The sequence below is a fragment of the Exophiala bonariae genome (assembly GCF_035927105.1).
Source record: "Exophiala bonariae strain CCFEE 5792 chromosome Unknown scaffold_7, whole genome shotgun sequence".
NCBI classification, from domain to species: domain Eukaryota; kingdom Fungi; phylum Ascomycota; class Eurotiomycetes; order Chaetothyriales; family Herpotrichiellaceae; genus Exophiala; species Exophiala bonariae.
In genome coordinates this window covers 162470-180947 of record NW_027042482.1, presented here as the reverse complement: position 1 = coordinate 180947, position 18478 = coordinate 162470, and the positions used below count along the sequence as shown (strand labels likewise).

Here is an 18478-nt window from a genome sequence, read left to right as displayed (position 1 = left end):
CTGACATTGAAAGCAGGATGTTGAATCTTCCCGAGGTGTACAGGACGCGAGGTGTCTTCCCAACACTCGGGACATCTATTGATGCTGGCGAGCCTGGGTGGTGCCAATCCCTGTCATCACGCGGTTCCTCTCAAGTCATGGCCTCGGGTGATATCTCTGAGCCAACATTTGAAGCCCCCGTGGTTACTCGAATAACTAGAATTCATCAGTATCGTCACTTTGTTTGCCCAAGTCAAATGCCACCGCCCCTGTCGAGCACAAATAAATTTATAGTTTTAGACTTCGTGCCCGGAATGATGCCGCACATCTCGTCAACCCTGTCGCCCCAGTGGGCATTTCCAGCCCAGCTTTGCACCTGAATCACGCAATGGCCCCACTCCATTTCGATCAACATCGATCCCCTCAATGCAGAGCGACGCTCACGCACACAGACCTTACTCACGCCTATGAAGCGGGCTTCGGAGATGTCCCTTGGCTGACCAGACCCTTCAAGACCTGGTTCATGACGAGTCCCCTGTTTACCGAGGGGCAATCGTGAGGTCAATAGAGTAAGAATCAATTTTTTGAACGTTGTGGTGATTTCGACCTCTGATATTTATTGACATCTCTTGTTTACCTAAGTCACTGACGTCGAAAATCGATACTCTTCTCGCTCGTGTCCAGCTCCACCGCCCAGTACTCATCAGCTTGCTCGAGTCGGGGACAATAACTCCTTCGCGACTAGAACCACCACCATCCAATATGGCACCCACGGCAGTGGACTCGACCACCCCGGTGCCCAACTCATCCAAGCCCAAGAGTGAGAAGCCCGTGGACCTCTCAGTCTTCCCGGACGGCTTCAAGACCTCGGGTCAACACCCACCGCTCTACGACCAACTCTACCCGTACAGCGCGTTCCCTAAGACCATCACCGGGCCGACCGTCTGGGAAGCCGACGAATATGCCAACCACCCGGAACAGTGGACGCACGTCTTCTCCGCCGAGGAGGTGGCGGAACTCTCCCAGGCGGCCGACACCTTCATCCGCGAAGGACATCCCTTGACGGGGATCAACCCGGGCAACTTCCCCCTCCCCAACCTCGCGCCCAGCCTGAAGGCGATGCGCAACGAGCTGCTCAACGGCAAAGGCTTCATCCTGTACAAGGGATTCCCGGTCGACGAATGGGGCACCCACAAGTCCGGGGTCGCGTACTTCGGGCTCGGCACGTACATCGGATACCCGGTGTCACAGAACGGGCGCGGCCACATCCTGGGCCACGTCAAGGACCTGGGCGAGGACAGCACGGCCATCGACAAGGTGCGCATCTACCGCACGAACGCGCGGCAGTTCTTCCACGCCGACGACGCCGACGTCGTGGGCCTGCTGTGCCTCGCGCGCGCCGAGGAGGGTGGCGAGTCCGACGTCGCCTGCGTCCACAAGGTCTGGAACATCCTGCAGGAGGAATACCCGGCCGTGGCGGAACTGCTCACCTCGCCCGTCTGGTACTTCGACCGCAAGGGCGAGGTCAGCCAGGGCGAGGAGCCCTACATCCGCACGAGCGTCTTCTACCTCGAGACGCCCGAGGCCGGCAAGCCGCAGCGCCTGTACTGCAAGTGGGACCCGTACTACGTGCGCAGCCTGACCCGGTTTTCCGACGCGGGCATCATCCCCGCCTTGTCCGCGGAGCAGGTGCACGCGCTCGAGACGCTCGAGAACGTGTGCTCGCGCGTCAAGCTGCACATGATCCTCGAGGTCGGCGATATCCAGTTCGTCACGAATTCGCACATCCTGCACGCCCGCACCGCGTACCGCGACCACAGCCCGGATTCCGGCAAGCCGCGCCGTCATCTCATGCGCCTGTGGTTGAGCACCCCATTGAACGAGGGCGGCTGGAGACTGCCGTTTCCCGATGTCAATGAGCGGAAGAGAGGCGGCATCCAGGTCGATGATACGCCGCCGGTGGCGAGGTTGGATGCTGATTGAGAGGGGATGTAGTGGAAAAGGGTCGAAAGTTCAGTGGTGTACCATCAGTAAACCATCGAGGTAGGTTATCTGGACAGAGGGATCGGGGTTATCGTGTCACATCAAATAGAGAAAAGTAGCCAGAACAAAGACAGAGAATCATTCTTGCATCGAAATCTAAACGTCTCTTTTATGATCTATCACTTGCGACAAATCAACGCCGAAATCAAAGGGAAAATTGCAGAAACCGCTGTCATATCGTTGTCCCAGAAGACCATTGATCAATGCTCATCTAATCAATCAACAAAGACATCCGCCAGCACGTCCCCCCTGCACGCTTCAAAGTCGACTTCCTGGAGACTGTAGGTATCCTCGAATGCGTGGATACTCAAATGGCGGAAGAACGGGCGTAGCAGTGATTGCACATCGTCCACCGACCGGCTCAGATCGCCGCAGAGCCAGGGCTTCCGTGCTTCATTCTCCGACGCGCTCGGCAGTTCAACGTCCGCGGATGTTGCGCCGTTCGTTGAAAACGCCATCACATCCGCCACCGCGGTGGATACAAAGTCTGGTGGTGGATACACTGCGTCCACGGTGTCGGTGACAAAGAGCCATTCGTGAAGCTGGAACTCTTCGGGCTTCAGGAGCAGGAGGAGATCGAGAAGTTTGGCGCCCTGGAGTTGCGAAGCAGGTGTGGATGTCGATGTAGAATCTTGCCCATCCTCTGCTTTGCCGCTGTTCTCTCGCATGCTAGTGAACAGGTCTCGAAGCTCGATGTCGACGATCGGCCATGTCCCGACGAGTTGGACCTGGGAGAAGGACATCACGATCGTTCGCAGGAGGGTGTATATGTCGCCGCGCGTACTGGACGATGGCGAGGAGGAGACCGTGGCCGTCAAGAGCTCTTCGAGCTTGCGCATGATCAAGGTGAGGTCCCCCGCGAAGGTGTCGATGTCGCCCACGAGGAGGAGGATTGCGATTCTTTTGAGGGTTAGTTGCGTCCGACGGTCGGCTTCGGTTCGCGCTGCTGTCGCCCCAACGCCGAACATCAGCCCCGCCGTCGTTGGTGGTGTCAGCCGGGCGAGTAGCTCAGTCATCAAACCCTTTTCCGAGAGGAAGACCTGTCGGAGAAGCGGGAGCCATCCTTCCTCCGCCAATTGGAATGGTGTTTGGAAGAATTTCGGATCATTGAAGGCTTCGAGAACATCCTTCTTCCAGACTTTATTGTTCGGCTGTGACTTGGACATCAACCGCATCAAGCGCAACATATCCACATTGACAGTGTGTGGAAACTGTTTTGCACGCAATGCCGGTCCGGTGATATGAAGTGCAATGCCTGAAAAGGCCGTGTAAAGTCGGTCTGAGTCCCCGAGGACATTCCCAATCACCGGGAGTGAGTCACACAATATATGGATGGCGTTCCCGACAGCAAGTGTGTTCCTTCGTTGAATGCTGAATGATTCCGTGGACATTTTGCTTTCTTCCGAGCTTCGCCCCGGCAGGGAGTCGAGCCCGAGTCCGACTGGTCTGATGGTGAAGATGGCAGTGAACAGTCTCGCACACAAGTCAGCCAACTCTCGTCGCATCTTGACCACTTCGCCGAAATTGGTATTCTCCATCTTTTTGCACAAGACAGCGACGAACTCCAGCAGCCGGAGCAAGACCTGTCGGTGTGGCATGGGGTTGGCGAGCACTTCACGAAGGAAAGCCGTGCAGTCAGCCCAAATTTCTTCCAATAAATCATCTTCCAGAGCACTAGTGTAGGCGATGAGGAATGCCATGAGTTCTGGTGCACTCACATCAACAGACAAACTCGATTTTTGTGATCGATCTAGAGCCGCTGGGTTGGTTCGATTGTAGATTGCATTGAAGGTCGCAGGCATCATGAACTTGGGTCGTGCCCCGTCGAGGCTTTGCATGAGATTCAGACTGACCACCTGCTCGGATCCTCGCTTCGCCCCATCCACCCACATGCCCATCAATGTCTCAAGACACTCTTGAGGTTCAGCGTCTGCCAAGTGCTCGAGAATTTTTCTCGTCCTCGTTCGCAGCCGTGACGACATGTAATTGAAAGACTTTGTATCGGACACAGTATTGGTGGATCTTTTGACAATCCGCCATGCCCATATTTCTCCACATAGCTTGATCGTGTCTTGCATACAGAGAATGACGGTAAGTCTGTTGTTGGCCACGGATCGAGATTGTGTCGTTTCGGTCGTGATTGGCATCGAACTCTCCGAAGCCAGATTATGGTCGCTCAAGTGGGTATGTGCTCTGGCGAGGATGTACTCCAACCCAGCTAATAGGTTGTTGATGGATTTCTCCGGGTTTTTTGCCGCAACCGTGGCAGAATCACCATTGACAGTGGTTGACGACACCGCTCTTCCATACAAGCGTTGAATATGCTCGAAATTTCGCTTAATACTTCCGCAGAAGCAAGAAGTCAATTTCAGCATATTTGTGAACAGGTTTTGTGTTGAACACAGTGGTAAAGTGTTGCAAAGCAAAGTGATCCACTTGTCAATCATTGAGTCGACTTTTGGTGAAGATATCCCAGCCATGAGGACCACGATCAACTCATTAGGTGGTGGTTCAGAACTTGGTTTTGCGAAAATACCCTGCAGGGTTTCTAAAATGCCTTCTTGGAATTCGACGTCCTCGCCAGGGTTTGACAGGTGGTGAATGAGAAGGTCGATCAGGGACTGCTTTCCTCGAATATCGATATCGTCAATCATCAGTCGCAAGATTGACAACGCGGATCTTGCAGGAGCGGTTTGTACCTTGATTGTTGACAAGATATCCGTGCAGTATTCCAAAAGCGTATCTCCAAAGCCTTCGGGTCCGAAGAAGTCACTTCTCTGTAAGCTCGACTGTCGTGCAATAGTGACCAGTTTGGATATCCTATGGAGACTGAGTAAGAACAGCTGCGGGTGTGAGTCGTCTTGAACGGACACCGAATGGACTATCTTGAAGACCGGACGCAATGACGGCAATGTACTTAGCCAAATACGACGCGGGTCTTCGTCCTGGTTGACCTGAACTCCGTCTAAAATACTGAGCACCGGTTGCCTCAGCATCGCCCAGGGGACTTCATCATCGTTGGTCCGTTTTTTGGCAGAGAAAAAGTCGATGGTCACTTCCGGAAAGCGGGTGTGTAACCACAAGGTCGAAAAACGCGCCATATGATCTTCGAGTGCGGTATCATTCTCTGCGTCTAGACAGATCAACTCCATTAGTTTGCTGTCTACGATAAGCAGTTCTTTCGATATGGAACGGAGATTCCATATGAGCTCTACGGCTTCGACGTGGAATTGTGGGGTACTGGGGAGCAAGACGCCCCATAATTGAGTGATCAGCGCAGGAGTCAAATAGAATATGTCGTGCTCTGTCAAAGTTGAAAGGGTAGCATCGAAGTTGTGAAGAGTATCCAGGATCTTTGAAATTGTTCGCGCCACTTCGTATGCCTGTCCAAGTTCTCCCGTTCCCATACTCAGCAACTTCCCAAGTCGGCTCCCCAATTGCAACTCACGTAGTGCATTTTGGCCACCAGACTTTGAAACCAATTTCAGGACCGCACCCGTCAGGGGAGAAAGGAGAACGGGACCAGCAGGGCCTCCAAGGCATTCCAGTACACAGTTGATGATGTTTCGGAGTAAAAGTTGGGTCGTGGCATCTGTGTCGAGGAAAGGGGTCTGATTTGTCGTTGTTCGTGAGGTTTGACTGTAAAAACGTTCGATTTTGGAGAGAACCTCATCCGGTAAAGTCGAGCCGGGAGTGAGCGCGGTCGGGTCGGTCGTCTTGGGAGGCAGTAACGTGAGGAGTCCATCTAACAGTCTCACCAGTTGGCTGTCGTACGAGAGGTCAATCTTTCCGGTCTGGGGTAGCGCACAGTCTTCAAGCAATATCTCCGAGATGGCCAGGCACAGGAATGGGAGATGGATGGCCGTCATGTCATCTTCTTGAAGGCTAAAATTCGACAGAATAAATTCAATCAAGTCAAGTTGTCGCTGGCGAAGGAGTAGGAAAAGTTGAGCCGCAATGACCTTGGGCTCAATGGCGTCGAAAAAAACGTTGGCACTTCGAAAAACCTCGTCGAACGAGGTCTGGGAGGGTGCGGTAGTCTGGTATTGTTGGAGATCGCGCATCGCAGCGATGAACAAGGAGTCAACCGGCTGTCTTCCGATCACCCAACGATCCATCAGCGACAGCATGATTCGAAATGGGCGCGCTCTTTCCGCGGGGGAAGCGGATTGCTTGCTGAGCATTTTCTGGAGGCTGCGTGTCACAGGTTCGAGACCCTGGGCGACGAAAAAATCGTGCTTGGACGATATCGACGGTACTGTTCGAGTGGCTGTGGTGGGGGATAGGGCGATCGTTGTGTCGGGGGCTTGCTCGGTCGAGCCTTCTCTCTTGTCTTCTCTGCCCATGAACCAGGTCCACAGGCGTCGGTTCAAGCTCATGTCTCGTCTCAACACCACAGACATTGCCGCGGAAACAAGAATATCCAAGTCGTCCGATGTGACACGACTTCGAAGAATAGGAGAGTCAAGAGGAAGATGTGATACCAACAGATCCAGAAACCCTCGCTGAACCAATTGCTGATCGTCCTGTAGTCCCGTCGCAAAGCACCTGACCAGCAGACCTGGTTCCGGGGTTGTGACTGAGTTGATAGCTGGCTGCATTGAGTCATCGGATTCAATGTTACTTGGCTGGCTTGTTGCACTTCCTTTGGGTCCCAACTTGGGGAGGTATCGTGACAAGTAAACCAGTGCCCCGGGTCGTTTGTTGACACTCGTGATGGAAGCTAGAAAGAGACTTTGCCAGAAGAATTCCTCCACCTCGTCCACTTTGAAAATCTCACGCAGTCTGTTGAATGTTCTCAGAGTCTGATCAAAGTCCTCGCTGTTCTCTTCCTCGATACCGGGGAGTAGGGATAATATTATCGCTCGTAGTGCCGGTCTAATCGTCCGGCTGGAAAGCTTCAGAATATGCTCATCATACAAGGATAGGAACAATGGCCGCGTGGTCAGAGAGGCGAATGTGAGTGTTTGAGATATACCCGGCAACCAGAGGCCGAGGTCACGGGACAGTCCGTCTTTCCCCTGTAAGGAGAATATTAGGTCGTAGACCTCCAGGCATTTCTGATGGACCCCAGCCGGGAGGGACGGCTTCAAACAAAGTGCCAGATACTTGGCCAAGGTCGGTTTGAATGGCACATCGGTGTCAGGTGGCGAAGCTTGGAGGGACTTTGCCAGTCGACTCAGGAAAGCGATGTAGTCCGCCCATTCATTCGACGCATCGAATAGCCCGAGTGCGCGTTCAACGCCCGCATGGTAGCGGCGGACCGCCTTGGAATCAGTAGCCATCATAGCTCAATTCTAATGGGGAATTTCGAGACCAAATCAAGACCTGCTCCAAGGTCAGAGTCTCGTGATTTAAACAAATACATTGAACTGGCAAGGACTCTGTTCATGACACTTCGGCTCGGTCGAGAGCGCAGGGGAAGACCGCCGAATCTTGATATCGTGTAGCCAGGGTATTCGCTCGCCCTTGTAAGCGTTCCAGGGAAGAAGATTGTTGGTCTGAGTTCATCCACCCTTGGTATGTAACAAAGTGTCCCTTGACTGATACAGAAGCCTGTTCTCACTGTCAAACTAATAGGGCTAGACTGCCAAGACGGTCGATGACCGAAACAAGCCAAGCGTACCATCGACCACGACTAGTCATATATTTATATCTCAAAAATGTAGTCGTAAATCACTCACTTATCGTACACTGAAAGTGAGAGGAGGAGAGATGGCCGAGTTGGTTATGGCGCCAGGTTAAGGTCTCAACCTTGACACAATATCCTGGTCCGGAAACGGGCGTGGTTCGTACAACCCTTACAGTCTAATTGATTCAGAATTAACAATCTCCAGGGTTCGAGTCCCACTCTCTTCAACCGCAAAATTTTTTGGCAATTTTTTGATCCTGTTGGTGAATGTGAGGGGAGGTTGGACATCAAGCAAGAAAGTGAAAAGACTTACAAGATTTCCCTTGCACAGAGATTCACAAATGACGGGCAGCTGCGGGTCAAGTGAAAGTGTAAGTCTTCCCAGTCCAGACACTAATTTGTATTGTACACCAGGCGATCGTTGTTCACAACTTCACACACATGCTTCATGCAAAGGACGTCCGTATATTGTATTTTTGGTTTTTGGAAATATTCTAAGAAACTAGTCCTTCTGAGTCTGCTTATTGCGAGGTCACACAATTGTTCTCCACACCTGTCGCCAATGTGTTCAACAGTTTGGACTCAGAAACATGAGCGTTTTTTGTCGAGCAAATTCAACCACCTGTGCCGTGCGGCTCCACTTGAAGCGTACCTCGTTCGATCAGTGTCTTTGTAGTAATATCTTCGTGAATCTTATAGGAGTCTTGTCAATTCTGCTCCCTCCTCTCCAGCTTGCTGACGGGTGCCAAAGTTGAAGCCCACAGTTGATCATGATCAGTGGCAGGTATGCAGAGAATAAGTTTCCCCTAGAATCGTTGTGCCATGTGGATCACCAGTGTGTTTGCAAATTACTCACACTTAGAGGATGGTCCTCGCGATGACATACAAGCGCAAGGACGATACAGCTCCACGATTCATCATCGTTCGCAAATGAGAGCAAGTAAGCTATAAAAGGAACGCCATCCCAATTACTCGTGCCTATAGTCTTCGTCAGCCCGAACTGTCATTCTGAAGAGAGAATTCCCCCTGAGTTGACCGATGCCACAGAGGACCGTGATGCCATGGGGAATCTAGCAGTTCAACAATTGCCACTTGATGCATGGAGGCGATCCTTCTTGTTTACTCAACGGAAAGATCATTGATCGCGGTACGCCAAATCCACGATTCGATACTAATGCCACTCATAGCCATCTTGTCACAGCAAAGGCGTTAGCAGTCGTCTTGTTTTCGAGGCAAAGGCTGAGAGTTTCGAAGTTTATTGGCATTCCCGGAGAAGGTTGATTGTTCATAAGTCTCGCACCCAACGGTATCAATCACGAGTAAACTAGATTGAGGGCATGATGGAGCGTTTGTTCACGCCAGTGAGCTACTACAAAGCTAGGTAGTAATGGCAACAGGATGTTGTGAATGTCACGAGGACGCTGTGAAATGTTGGGCTGTGCTCAGCTGCCAAGGCTTGAAGGTGACGAGGCTACGTTAGGTCAGCAAGGCTGTGCGAGCCTCCAAATGACCTTCTCAGAAACAATAAAATGCGACAAATCACATATGTGATTCAACATGACTTCCAGCCGCCATCTTCAGCGCACGAGGAGATCATGAAGCCGAGGACTCCGGACGATGGAGGTTTTCGACTTTGGATAGCTCTCGACCTTATCTCGCAAAGTTGTGAACTCTCCCACTGACATCATCGAGCATCAGGATATGGCCGCCAACGTCGAGCCTCAGTCGCCAATTGCTGGGGAAGAAAGACCACCACTACCTCCACGCCCTAGCGATCTGAACCTCATGCAAGTAAGACCATCAACCAGCCATGGCTCTCGTCCACCCACAAGAGCGGGCCTTACTTCTACGGCCACCACTGCGGTGTCGATGACCGATGTGAATAGTTATAACCGTCCCGATGGCTCAAAAGAGGTCCGGAGCGCTCCTTCTCGTGTATCCTCCACGCCATCAATTCGGCCTGCGATCAGCACTCGGAATAGCGAAGTAGGCGAGGACAGCTCAAGCATCAAAAGCTTTGCACCTTTTGGGAGATATGTTCAAGAGACGGAAAGCATTTTCGATGCAGATACACAAGAAGATCAAGGACTTTCGTCATCGTTCGGCTCGGTGACTCTCTTCGACGAAGACAGCGAAAGTATCTACGAGAATGGCGATGTGGACTTTGAGAAAGAGTTTGACGAGCTGGACGAGAATATCGCAGGCGAAGAGGTTGCCCATACACTCTGGAAATCCAAGCGCAAACACTTTCTCATCCTGTCGGCGGCTGGCAAACCCATCTATACGCGTCATGGCTCCGATGCGATCATATCAAGTTATGTTGGTATCATACAGACTGTCATCTCCGCATACAGCGGCAACAACGATGAGCTTAAAAGTTTCCAGGCAGACAGCACATTGTTCGTCATCCTCTCACAGACGAACCTGTTCCTCGTTGGCATTACGAGTCTTCCAGAAAGCGAAGCACAGGTCCGCGTCCAACTGGAGGCGTTGTATATGCAAATCCTATCCACGTTGACCCTTCCCACATTAACCCATTTGTTTTCGGTACGCCCCTCTACGGATCTCAGACGGCCATTGGAAGGTACCGAGGTTCTCCTTTCTTCACTGGCAGACAGCTTCACAAGAGGGTCGCCTTCGACTCTGCTATCTGCGTTAGAGTGCTTGAAGCTACGGAAATCCTACCGCAGCGTGATCAACACTACCATGATCAAAGCCCGCGTTGATGATCTACTGTATGGCCTGGTTGTTGCGGGGGGGAGACTGGTATCCGTGATCCGGCCTAAAAAGCATTCATTACATCCTAGTGACTTGCAACTCATCTTCAACATGCTTTTCGAAGCCGAAGGCATCAAAGCTGGTGGAGGTGAATCGTGGGTCCCAATATGTCTCCCAGGATTCAACAATACCGGCTATCTTTACATGTATGTGAGTTTTCTAGATATGGGTGGTAGTCAGGTGCGGGAGCTCGACACCAATGAGCACATTGCCAAGGAAGACTCGGTGGCTATCATCCTTCTCAGCGCCAACAAGGAGGGCTTTGAAGACCTCCAAAGTATGAAGAACTACCTCGTGCAAGAATTCCGTCGAAACAACAGTATGCAGGTCATTCAAGCGGCTGTCCAGGCTGGTCGCCCTTCACCAACAGACATCATTGCAGGCACCGTTCTTCGTCACTTCCTTTACAAATCCAAGGGTAATGTGCAGTTTTTTATGCCATCATTCTCACCCAGTTTCGAGACTCTCAAGCAGCGAAGGCGTTTAATGTCTTTGTATCATCGACTACATGCGAGTGTTCATGCAAAGCACGCTGCAGTCAAGGTTCATCACAGTGTTGGCCAACATGCAACAGCACTGGCTTGGGTCACTCCGATGTTCGAGCTGTACTGTGTAGCGGGCCCATCAACATCTCGAAACGCTCTTGCCCAGAACGCCAACAAGGTTGTTCAATGGATTCAGAAGGAGGAGGAAAGAATATTCATAATCGGAGGAGCAGTTTTCTGAACTGTAAATGCCTTTTCAGGCACATACACTATCTGCCTTGTTGCAACAACTTAGTCCATGCACCCACCATCGACCTCAGCGTTGCACCAATTTTAGGAATATGAAATGCGTTATGACAACTCGGAGTTCATTTGTCACCCTGGCTAGCTTGATCCAACACTTCCTCTATCAGCCTCGCATCCCTCTCGATATCAACACGCCAATTGCTCACCGCTATTCGAGCAGCGGCTTTTCCATCCCAAACAGTGCCGCTGACGAACATTCTGCCTGTGGCATTGACTCTTTTGACTAGCCCCTTGTTCAGGTTTTCGTCCTTCATTCGAAACAGCACAATGATGAACGTCTTTGCGATGACCTCGCTTTCTGAAGCACCGTGGGGCAACACTTCGAATCTGTCGTCATCAAGCAGCCATCGAGTTACTCGCCGAGCCAGTCCAATCTGTCTCTTCAACATGTCTATATACCCCTGTCGGCCGTAGGCTTTGATGGTACAATACACGGGCAGTGAACGAAAGCGTCGAGAATTTTCGAGTCCAATGTTGAGTGGGGTTTGAACGTCGTCACCGTCGCCTAGTCCACTTGTGAGATAGGCTGCGTTACCATTGCGAAAGACATCTTCGCTGAGATCCTTGTGCTTGGTAAAGAACATGCCACAATCATAAGGAACATTCAACAATTTATGACAGTCGCCGGTTATAGAATCAGCCAGCTCAAGACCTGTCACGCCATTCACGATTTCGGTATATTCAGTGTCATTAGGAGAGAGTACCCGACCAAACAAGCCGAATGCCCCATCGACGTGGATCCAAACACCGTTCTCCGAACAAATCTGCCGTAACTTCGTCATCTGCTCCAGAGAAGCTGTCGCGAACCGACCAGTATTCACTTCCCCGGATGATATGGCAAGAATATTCAAGACATCGTTCTTTTTCACTTCAGCCTCGAGCCTTTCCATGTCGATCTGCAGGGAATTATCCGCCGTGGCGAGTGGAATCACATTCTTCCGGCCAATACCCAGTACTCCAGCCGCCTTTACGACACTCGAATGTGGTAAAGTGCTCAGGACCTGCAACTTCCGCGCACCTGCAAGAGCCATCAATTCTGACAGCCCAGACTCCCCAACACTGAGGGATGCTGCATCAGTGACACCCTTCTTCTCCAGCGCCTTGCGAAGCACGAATTCCCTGCCTAATGCCAGACCGAGGATGTTGCTAGCTGTGGCACCTGTCGTGAAGATACCTCCGCCAGACCCAGGACCGCCGATCCGCCACTCCTCTCCCGGGAGCCGGAACAGCTGCACCAGTAAATTCAAGGCGTGTACTTCCACCGCCGTCGCGATGGTATCGTTGGGGAGGTGGACGTGGACGTTCTGATCGTAGATCACGGCCAGCAGATCGCCTAGCAGAGCCGCTGGTGTCGCGCCACCAATGACAAACCCGTAGTAATTTGGGGACAGAGATTGGCGGTTGAGGTATGGGAGGATCTCGTTGCTGAGATGGTCCGCCAGCGCTTGCACTGGATTGGAGGAGTTCTTGGTGGTTTCCAGACCTGCCTCTTGGATCTGAGCGGGCTTTAGACTCGCTGTCTTCGCTGGGAGTACACGTTGAGAGTTTAAGGTGCTGCCGCGAGTGATATTCGTGGTTGCGTCGCCATTTTGACCAGGTCCGCCGCTCTTCACAGCGTTATTTGTCGATGTAGGCAGATCATCCGCGGACAGTATGCCTTGTAGCACTTTGACCACGTCCTGCAAGCTGGTTTCGACATCCATGGCGTGGCTTTCAGGCCCAACGTAGCGCCAAATTCACCAATAGATATAGATGCGTGTATTGTGTCGTCCGTCGTTTCTTATGACTCAGAGATTCGAGTTTGTCAGGTATTGAAAGCGCTCGTCAAAGATGACGGAACCCCCCAAGTCAATATATTTCTGGCGATAGTAAGAGCCAAGTATGGAAAAGACGTTCATCACCAAATATCAGCAGGAATCAATCACACATATTGTGAAAGAGGGTATGCCGCACCCACACCAGCGTCGCATTCGCAAAGTACTGCCCTCCGAATGAAGTTTCCGACGCCTTACGCGAGATCCGTCCACTTGGATGGTTTTAAACTTCCACCACCTCGAACCTTGACCCACCAGCACAGGTACGGACAGGCTCACCTTAATATCCACCTTCTTCGACGAGCGTATTCGGCCGGACTATCTCGATATATACACCTGGGTATCCTTACTTGTAATTCTACATTGATTAGGCACTGCGGTGGAATTCCAAGACCACAAAATCCGGAATGCTCCAGTCTCGGTGTACAAAGAAATAACCCCAAAAAAGGAATACTCAAACGATGGAAACACACAAAAACCTCTCGAGATTGCCAGCTACCTATGGTATTAACCCGGTCGATCCATACAGCCAAGCCAGCGCGGGGCATCAAGCTCCAGCGACAGGCACAAAGAGCCTCATTCCGGTCGAGGGCCCAGGCGATCATTCGTAATGTACATAGTCCATAGTCCATCCAATGCCCACACACACAATTTTGCTTTTTTCCAATATCTCTCAACGTTGTCAAGTGACCACGCCTTCTCCATTCCCGGCCGCGGTCTCCGGCTTGACCAGCTCTTCTTCGCCCGCGTTCTCGTCGACGAATCGGCGGTCGCTCAGGTGGTCTCCCGAGACCGCCGATGCGTCTTGCACCGTCTGGCTCTGCTTGTCGGGGGTCCACGAGTAGTCGGCGAGGGTGGTGGCTTTTTGTTGGCCGGGGCTGTGTTTATAGGGGCATCGCATATTGGTACAGGGATTGAAGTGACATGCAATTTCGAGGTGGGTGAACTGGCAGTTGGGCGTCTTGCAGTTGGAGCCGAACCGGCAGAGGGGCGCGTTGGGGTGCTTGAACGCACAGTTGGGTCGTGTGCAGTTGGGGAAGAACTTGCAGATTTCTTGTGACTGCAGCGCTTTGATCTGTGCTGGGGAGGGATGCTTGCCCGTACATTTGGGATTCTTGCAGGCAACGCCGAATGTGCATGTGTCGGACATATCCACAATCGTTCCAGGAGGTGCCACCGGTGACTGGTGGGCGTAGGGGCAATCTTTGTTGGTACATCGTAAATTGAAATGACACATGGTGTTGCTGGCGGCTTGCTTGGGCTGGCCCGTCGCTTGGTCCACGTCCATGGTGGCAGCGTCTGCCGATGCTTCATCGCCTTCCATGGCTGTATCTTGGTCGCCGGTCTTGATCGGACTCTTGATGTGGCCGTTGGCATTAGCACCGCCCCTGCCCCGTCCCCGACCACCTCGCCCACGCGAGGGCTCGACCCTATCAAACAAGGATCGGCCGTGTCCATTCTGTTGAGCGCCATTTGGGGGAAAGCCACCATTGCCACCGGGCATCATACCGGTAAGTTGAGCCATCATGCGGGTCTGTTGTTCCATCATGGCCATGAATTCCATCTGTTGTTGAGGCGACATCTGCATCGGGGTCTGTGGCGATTGGCCTCCATTCATCATCATCGGATTCTGCATTCCGGGGGCATTGGCAAGAGCCATGTTGTTCAAAGCCTTTTGCATGCCAGGGCGGACACCTCGATCCTGAGAGCCGCGAGGGCCTTTGGGCACCCCTCGTACGTTCCCGTGTGAATTGATGCGATCGTTGCCTCGAGTTCGATGTAACGCGGAGTCTCCACCTTTGTTGTTCATACCGCCGCGTCCTCGATTGGACTGTGCACGGCCGCCGTGTAAACCTTTGGGTCCTCGAGGGCTGTTGAAGGAGGTCAGTGAAAACTCAGAAGGACCCATTGAGGGCTGGACAACATACGCATTCTCGGGCGCAGAATCAGCCATATCCATCTCGTAGGCGGCAGGTATAGGGTTCTCGGCGGGCACCTGATCCGAACTTGAGGGTTCTTGTGTGACCGGTTTATCTGATTGTTGTGACGCTTCCTGCATGCGGTCTACCTCTTGGAAGAGCCATTGCGCAAACTCTGTGGTACCGGTAGCATCCTGTAATAATTCTCCGGCCAACTCTGAGGCTATCTGATCTTGAGTCTTTCCATTCGCAAGCATGAGGACGATATACTCGGCGAGGGAGGTATCGTCGTCTTGGGTCCAACCCTCCTCGACGAGTTTGGTGTGTACTGCATTGCTGAGAGCCTGCGCCGCAGGCGTGTCGGGCGCAATTGTCGCCATTGATGGATTTGAGGGTGGAAAAGCGCGATTGATCGGATTTGCTTGACAGACCTTGAAGGATGACCGAGAAGGAAGGGAATTTTGCTGGTATAGGATCTGTTTGCAGAATAATGACTGCGCGGCTTGTTCTTCAAACCCGATTGTGATGATAAACTTGGAGGCGAAAGGTGAAAGGCAACGACCACTTCAAGTTAGCGGGTGATTCGGTGGAGCATACACTCAGCGGCGCGACATCGACACGTGATCGTCTTGGTCAAAGTACTCTATTGGTTCGCTGAGTCACCTTGGGAACATCTTCTAGAAACGACGAATTGCTCTCAACCATCTTCGCCATTACGAGCACGCGTGACTTCTGATGCCGAGGATTCCTTGGACTGATTGTTGACATTTACGATGTCAAAACTCGATTCATGAGGGTTCGTAGCTGACTCACTACCGAGTACAGCCACCCTCCATCAAACACCATGTCATTTGCACGGGCGACATCATGATATCAAATTCAGTTACGGCCCTTTCTCTCCATTCGCCCAGACGCCTGGTGGCATCCTCCAACATCGAGTCATCTCTCGGTCCGGACCAAAGCACTTCAGCGGCAGCTCCAGCCCTTGGCCATATCTTTGTGTCAAGGTCGAACGAGTCCGTTTGTTCAGACCACATCAAAACCTCACCTCCCTCGATCAAATGATGAAGGCTACTGCTGACGTTCTCCAATGGATTATACCTGTAAATGTGGCGCCAATTGTGATATGGACCACAGTAATCGAGGTACGGGACCGTCGTTTTGCTGGGAACCCCGCCTGAGGTATTGAACGGAATACCGGGAGGTGAAACCCCGGAGGCATAAGGGTCGATGAAGTTGCCGTAACCACCTGTCGTCGAGTTAGCTTGAGGGATCCCTGGAAGTAGAGAAGTTGAAGCTCACAATCAAGATACCAGTGGGTATAATCACCGAAGATGACTCGGTGGCCCCTCCTCAGTACCTCCTCAATTCGCTTACTATTCCGCCATACCTGCACGAGAGTACTTGCCGAATGTTGTCCTGTCGCATCTGAGGGAAGGGTGAGATTCCAGTCGAGCAGCATCTCCTCCCAGACTATCGGCTGTAGCCCAAAACTGGAGACGATCCTGACAATGCGATCAATAAACTTCTGTAAGAGCGGCTGTAATATCGCGGGATCATCACTTTGAACCGTTTCGTCCAGCAGATAAGCCGGCAGATTGACTTCATCGCCTCCGATGTGATAGAGCGATGTGTACGGCTGAGTCCGTGGAAGTAGATCATTCAGGACGTCGGCTACGAAGGTCGTCACTTCCGGCGAGTTGAGCTTCAGCTGACCACTGAGTGGTTCGGCCGCGAATGTCGACCAATCAAGCTCATTGAATGCGGCGATCAGTTGTGGATAGGCGTGTGCCACCGAAGCAGTATGGCCTGGCATGTCAATCTCGAGGAACACGGAGATCCCTTTTGAAACGCCATAAGACTGAATCTTCTCGAGAGCTTTGGTCGTCCACACAAGATCAGGGTGGTATGCCCCTTTTCGGGCCAGGGTGGGCAAGGCGGGGATTTCTATCGGCCATGATTGAGAGTCTGTAGCGTGGACGTGTAATCTGCTCATTTTGGCACTGGCCATGGCGTCGATGGTGCGAATGAGGTCACGAGGTTTGAAAGGATTTCTCGCAATGTCGATACTGATACCTCGGTGTTTCCATTTTGGACGATCGGACAACGTTACAGGTGCAAGATCTGTGTAATGCCCACTTGCGCCGGAGTGGCGGTAGAACAGCTGTTGAAAGGTTTGAAGTCCTCGAAGGGCCCCTAACGTGCTTTCCACACGGAGGATGGCTGTGCTGTTGTGAATGAAGAGCTCGTAAGCCTCGTCGCCATCGAAGAATTTCCGTGGATGCAATTTCTCGTCGTCGGGGCATGATTTCAGCTGAATCTCCAGCTTTGATACGTATTGATGTCGACCATGGACGGGCGGCTCGAATTGCGAGTTTCTTGGATGGGACTTCCAGGGAATGAAGTTGGACTTGTCGATCGACTTGAATGTATCGTGGACCGCATTTCGGAGGATGAGGGTTTCGGTGAGCACTGGTTCGACCCGAGCGCCAGACCAGTAGCCGAAAAAGGAGGGGACTCTATCCCACAGCATTTGGGTCCAGTTGGAGGCATCGGTCATTAAAATGCCCAGATCGTTCGCAGACCATCGGTGATCCTGACCAGCCAGGACAGTTTCTCCTTGGTCACATCGAAGAACTGCAGTCAGGCCACCAGGAGTCACCCAGAATGTTTGACCTCCCGTGGCCATCTCAGTGGGCTCGGGCCATAAAGCGCCAACCACAGTGGTGTAGGCAATGAGAACGAAGGTGGCTAAAAGCATGGCGGGCAGATACTGATCTTGCAGAAGCACTTACTAGAGTGCATCTACCTACCTGACTCCTCAGATATATCTCAGCCACAAGTCTGAAGCCTTGACCCGTTTGATACTAAGATACGTACCTTTTCCGGACGCTTCTGCTTGTTCTAGAGGGAGATAACTTTGGCTTGATAATGGTGAAAATACTCCACCTGCTGTAAAGCTCTCGGGTGGGACCTGGTGTCGATGTCGATCGAATACTTGGATCGCTGGGACTGTGCTGGGAAATTGGTACAGAACATACCTATCTGGCATTACCTAACTGAAGATGGTTCTGACCGAGTGATGAGGTTGCCCCGCGCTGGTGGTTCCATTGGGAGTCAATCTTGGCACGTATGGTGCCTGGGGCCATGCAAGTAGGCATGATCGCTCTTGTCTCCTTGATGTGCCATTGAATCTGATGACTGGCATATGGACGCTTCCACGTTTGGAGATCGCCTTTGCGTCGTGGATGGCAATATTTGCCTGCCCAGGAGTATGGATAGCTACGATCGACGTTATTGTCCAGCAAAGGACCTGCAAGTCACAGGATATGTATCTTCAGCCGTGGGTAGGGAGGTAATTCCTGATCAGTTCTATAGTTCCAATACTTGGTACTTGGGACAGGCCTGAGCTCGGAACGACACATCATTATCAAAGTGGAATGAGAAGCACGTTGAATGACCTTGAACCTCCAAAGTCGTACATCGTATCAAGACACGAGATACGGATGTTTGACACAGCCT

At 52.0% G+C, this 18478-nt stretch overlaps 6 protein-coding genes across 6 annotated transcripts; 2 read left to right on the top strand and 4 right to left on the bottom strand.

The window, feature by feature from the left end:
• Positions 1-741: 741 nt before the first annotated feature.
• On the top strand, positions 742-1962 carry LTR84_012091 (uncharacterized protein; the record flags this gene model as incomplete). Its single annotated transcript, XM_064855616.1, has 1 exon — positions 742-1962. The coding sequence occupies one exon, from the start codon at positions 742-744 to the stop codon at positions 1960-1962; it is 1221 nt and encodes a 406-aa protein (XP_064708276.1).
• A 275-nt stretch (positions 1963-2237) lies between these two features.
• Positions 2238-7307, bottom strand: LTR84_012090 (uncharacterized protein; the record flags this gene model as incomplete). The annotated part of the gene is made up of 1 exon (XM_064855615.1): positions 2238-7307. The coding sequence occupies one exon, from the start codon at positions 7305-7307 to the stop codon at positions 2238-2240; it is 5070 nt and encodes a 1689-aa protein (XP_064708275.1).
• A 2048-nt stretch (positions 7308-9355) lies between these two features.
• LTR84_012089 (uncharacterized protein) lies at positions 9356-11158 on the top strand (the record flags this gene model as incomplete). Its single annotated transcript, XM_064855614.1, has 1 exon — positions 9356-11158. One exon carries the CDS (start codon positions 9356-9358, stop codon positions 11156-11158), a length of 1803 nt encoding a protein of 600 aa, XP_064708274.1.
• Positions 11159-11285: 127 nt separating this feature from the next.
• LTR84_012088 (uncharacterized protein) lies at positions 11286-12926 on the bottom strand (the record flags this gene model as incomplete). The annotated part of the gene is made up of 1 exon (XM_064855613.1): positions 11286-12926. The coding sequence occupies one exon, from the start codon at positions 12924-12926 to the stop codon at positions 11286-11288; it is 1641 nt and encodes a 546-aa protein (XP_064708273.1).
• A 793-nt stretch (positions 12927-13719) lies between these two features.
• LTR84_012087 (uncharacterized protein) lies at positions 13720-15336 on the bottom strand (the record flags this gene model as incomplete). The annotated part of the gene is made up of 1 exon (XM_064855612.1): positions 13720-15336. The coding sequence occupies one exon, from the start codon at positions 15334-15336 to the stop codon at positions 13720-13722; it is 1617 nt and encodes a 538-aa protein (XP_064708272.1).
• Positions 15337-15768: 432 nt separating this feature from the next.
• Positions 15769-17717, bottom strand: LTR84_012086 (uncharacterized protein; the record flags this gene model as incomplete). The annotated part of the gene is made up of 2 exons (XM_064855611.1): positions 15769-16205; positions 16259-17717. The coding sequence occupies 2 exons, from the start codon at positions 17715-17717 to the stop codon at positions 15769-15771; spliced, it is 1896 nt and encodes a 631-aa protein (XP_064708271.1).
• Between the last annotated feature and the right edge of the window lie 761 nt (positions 17718-18478).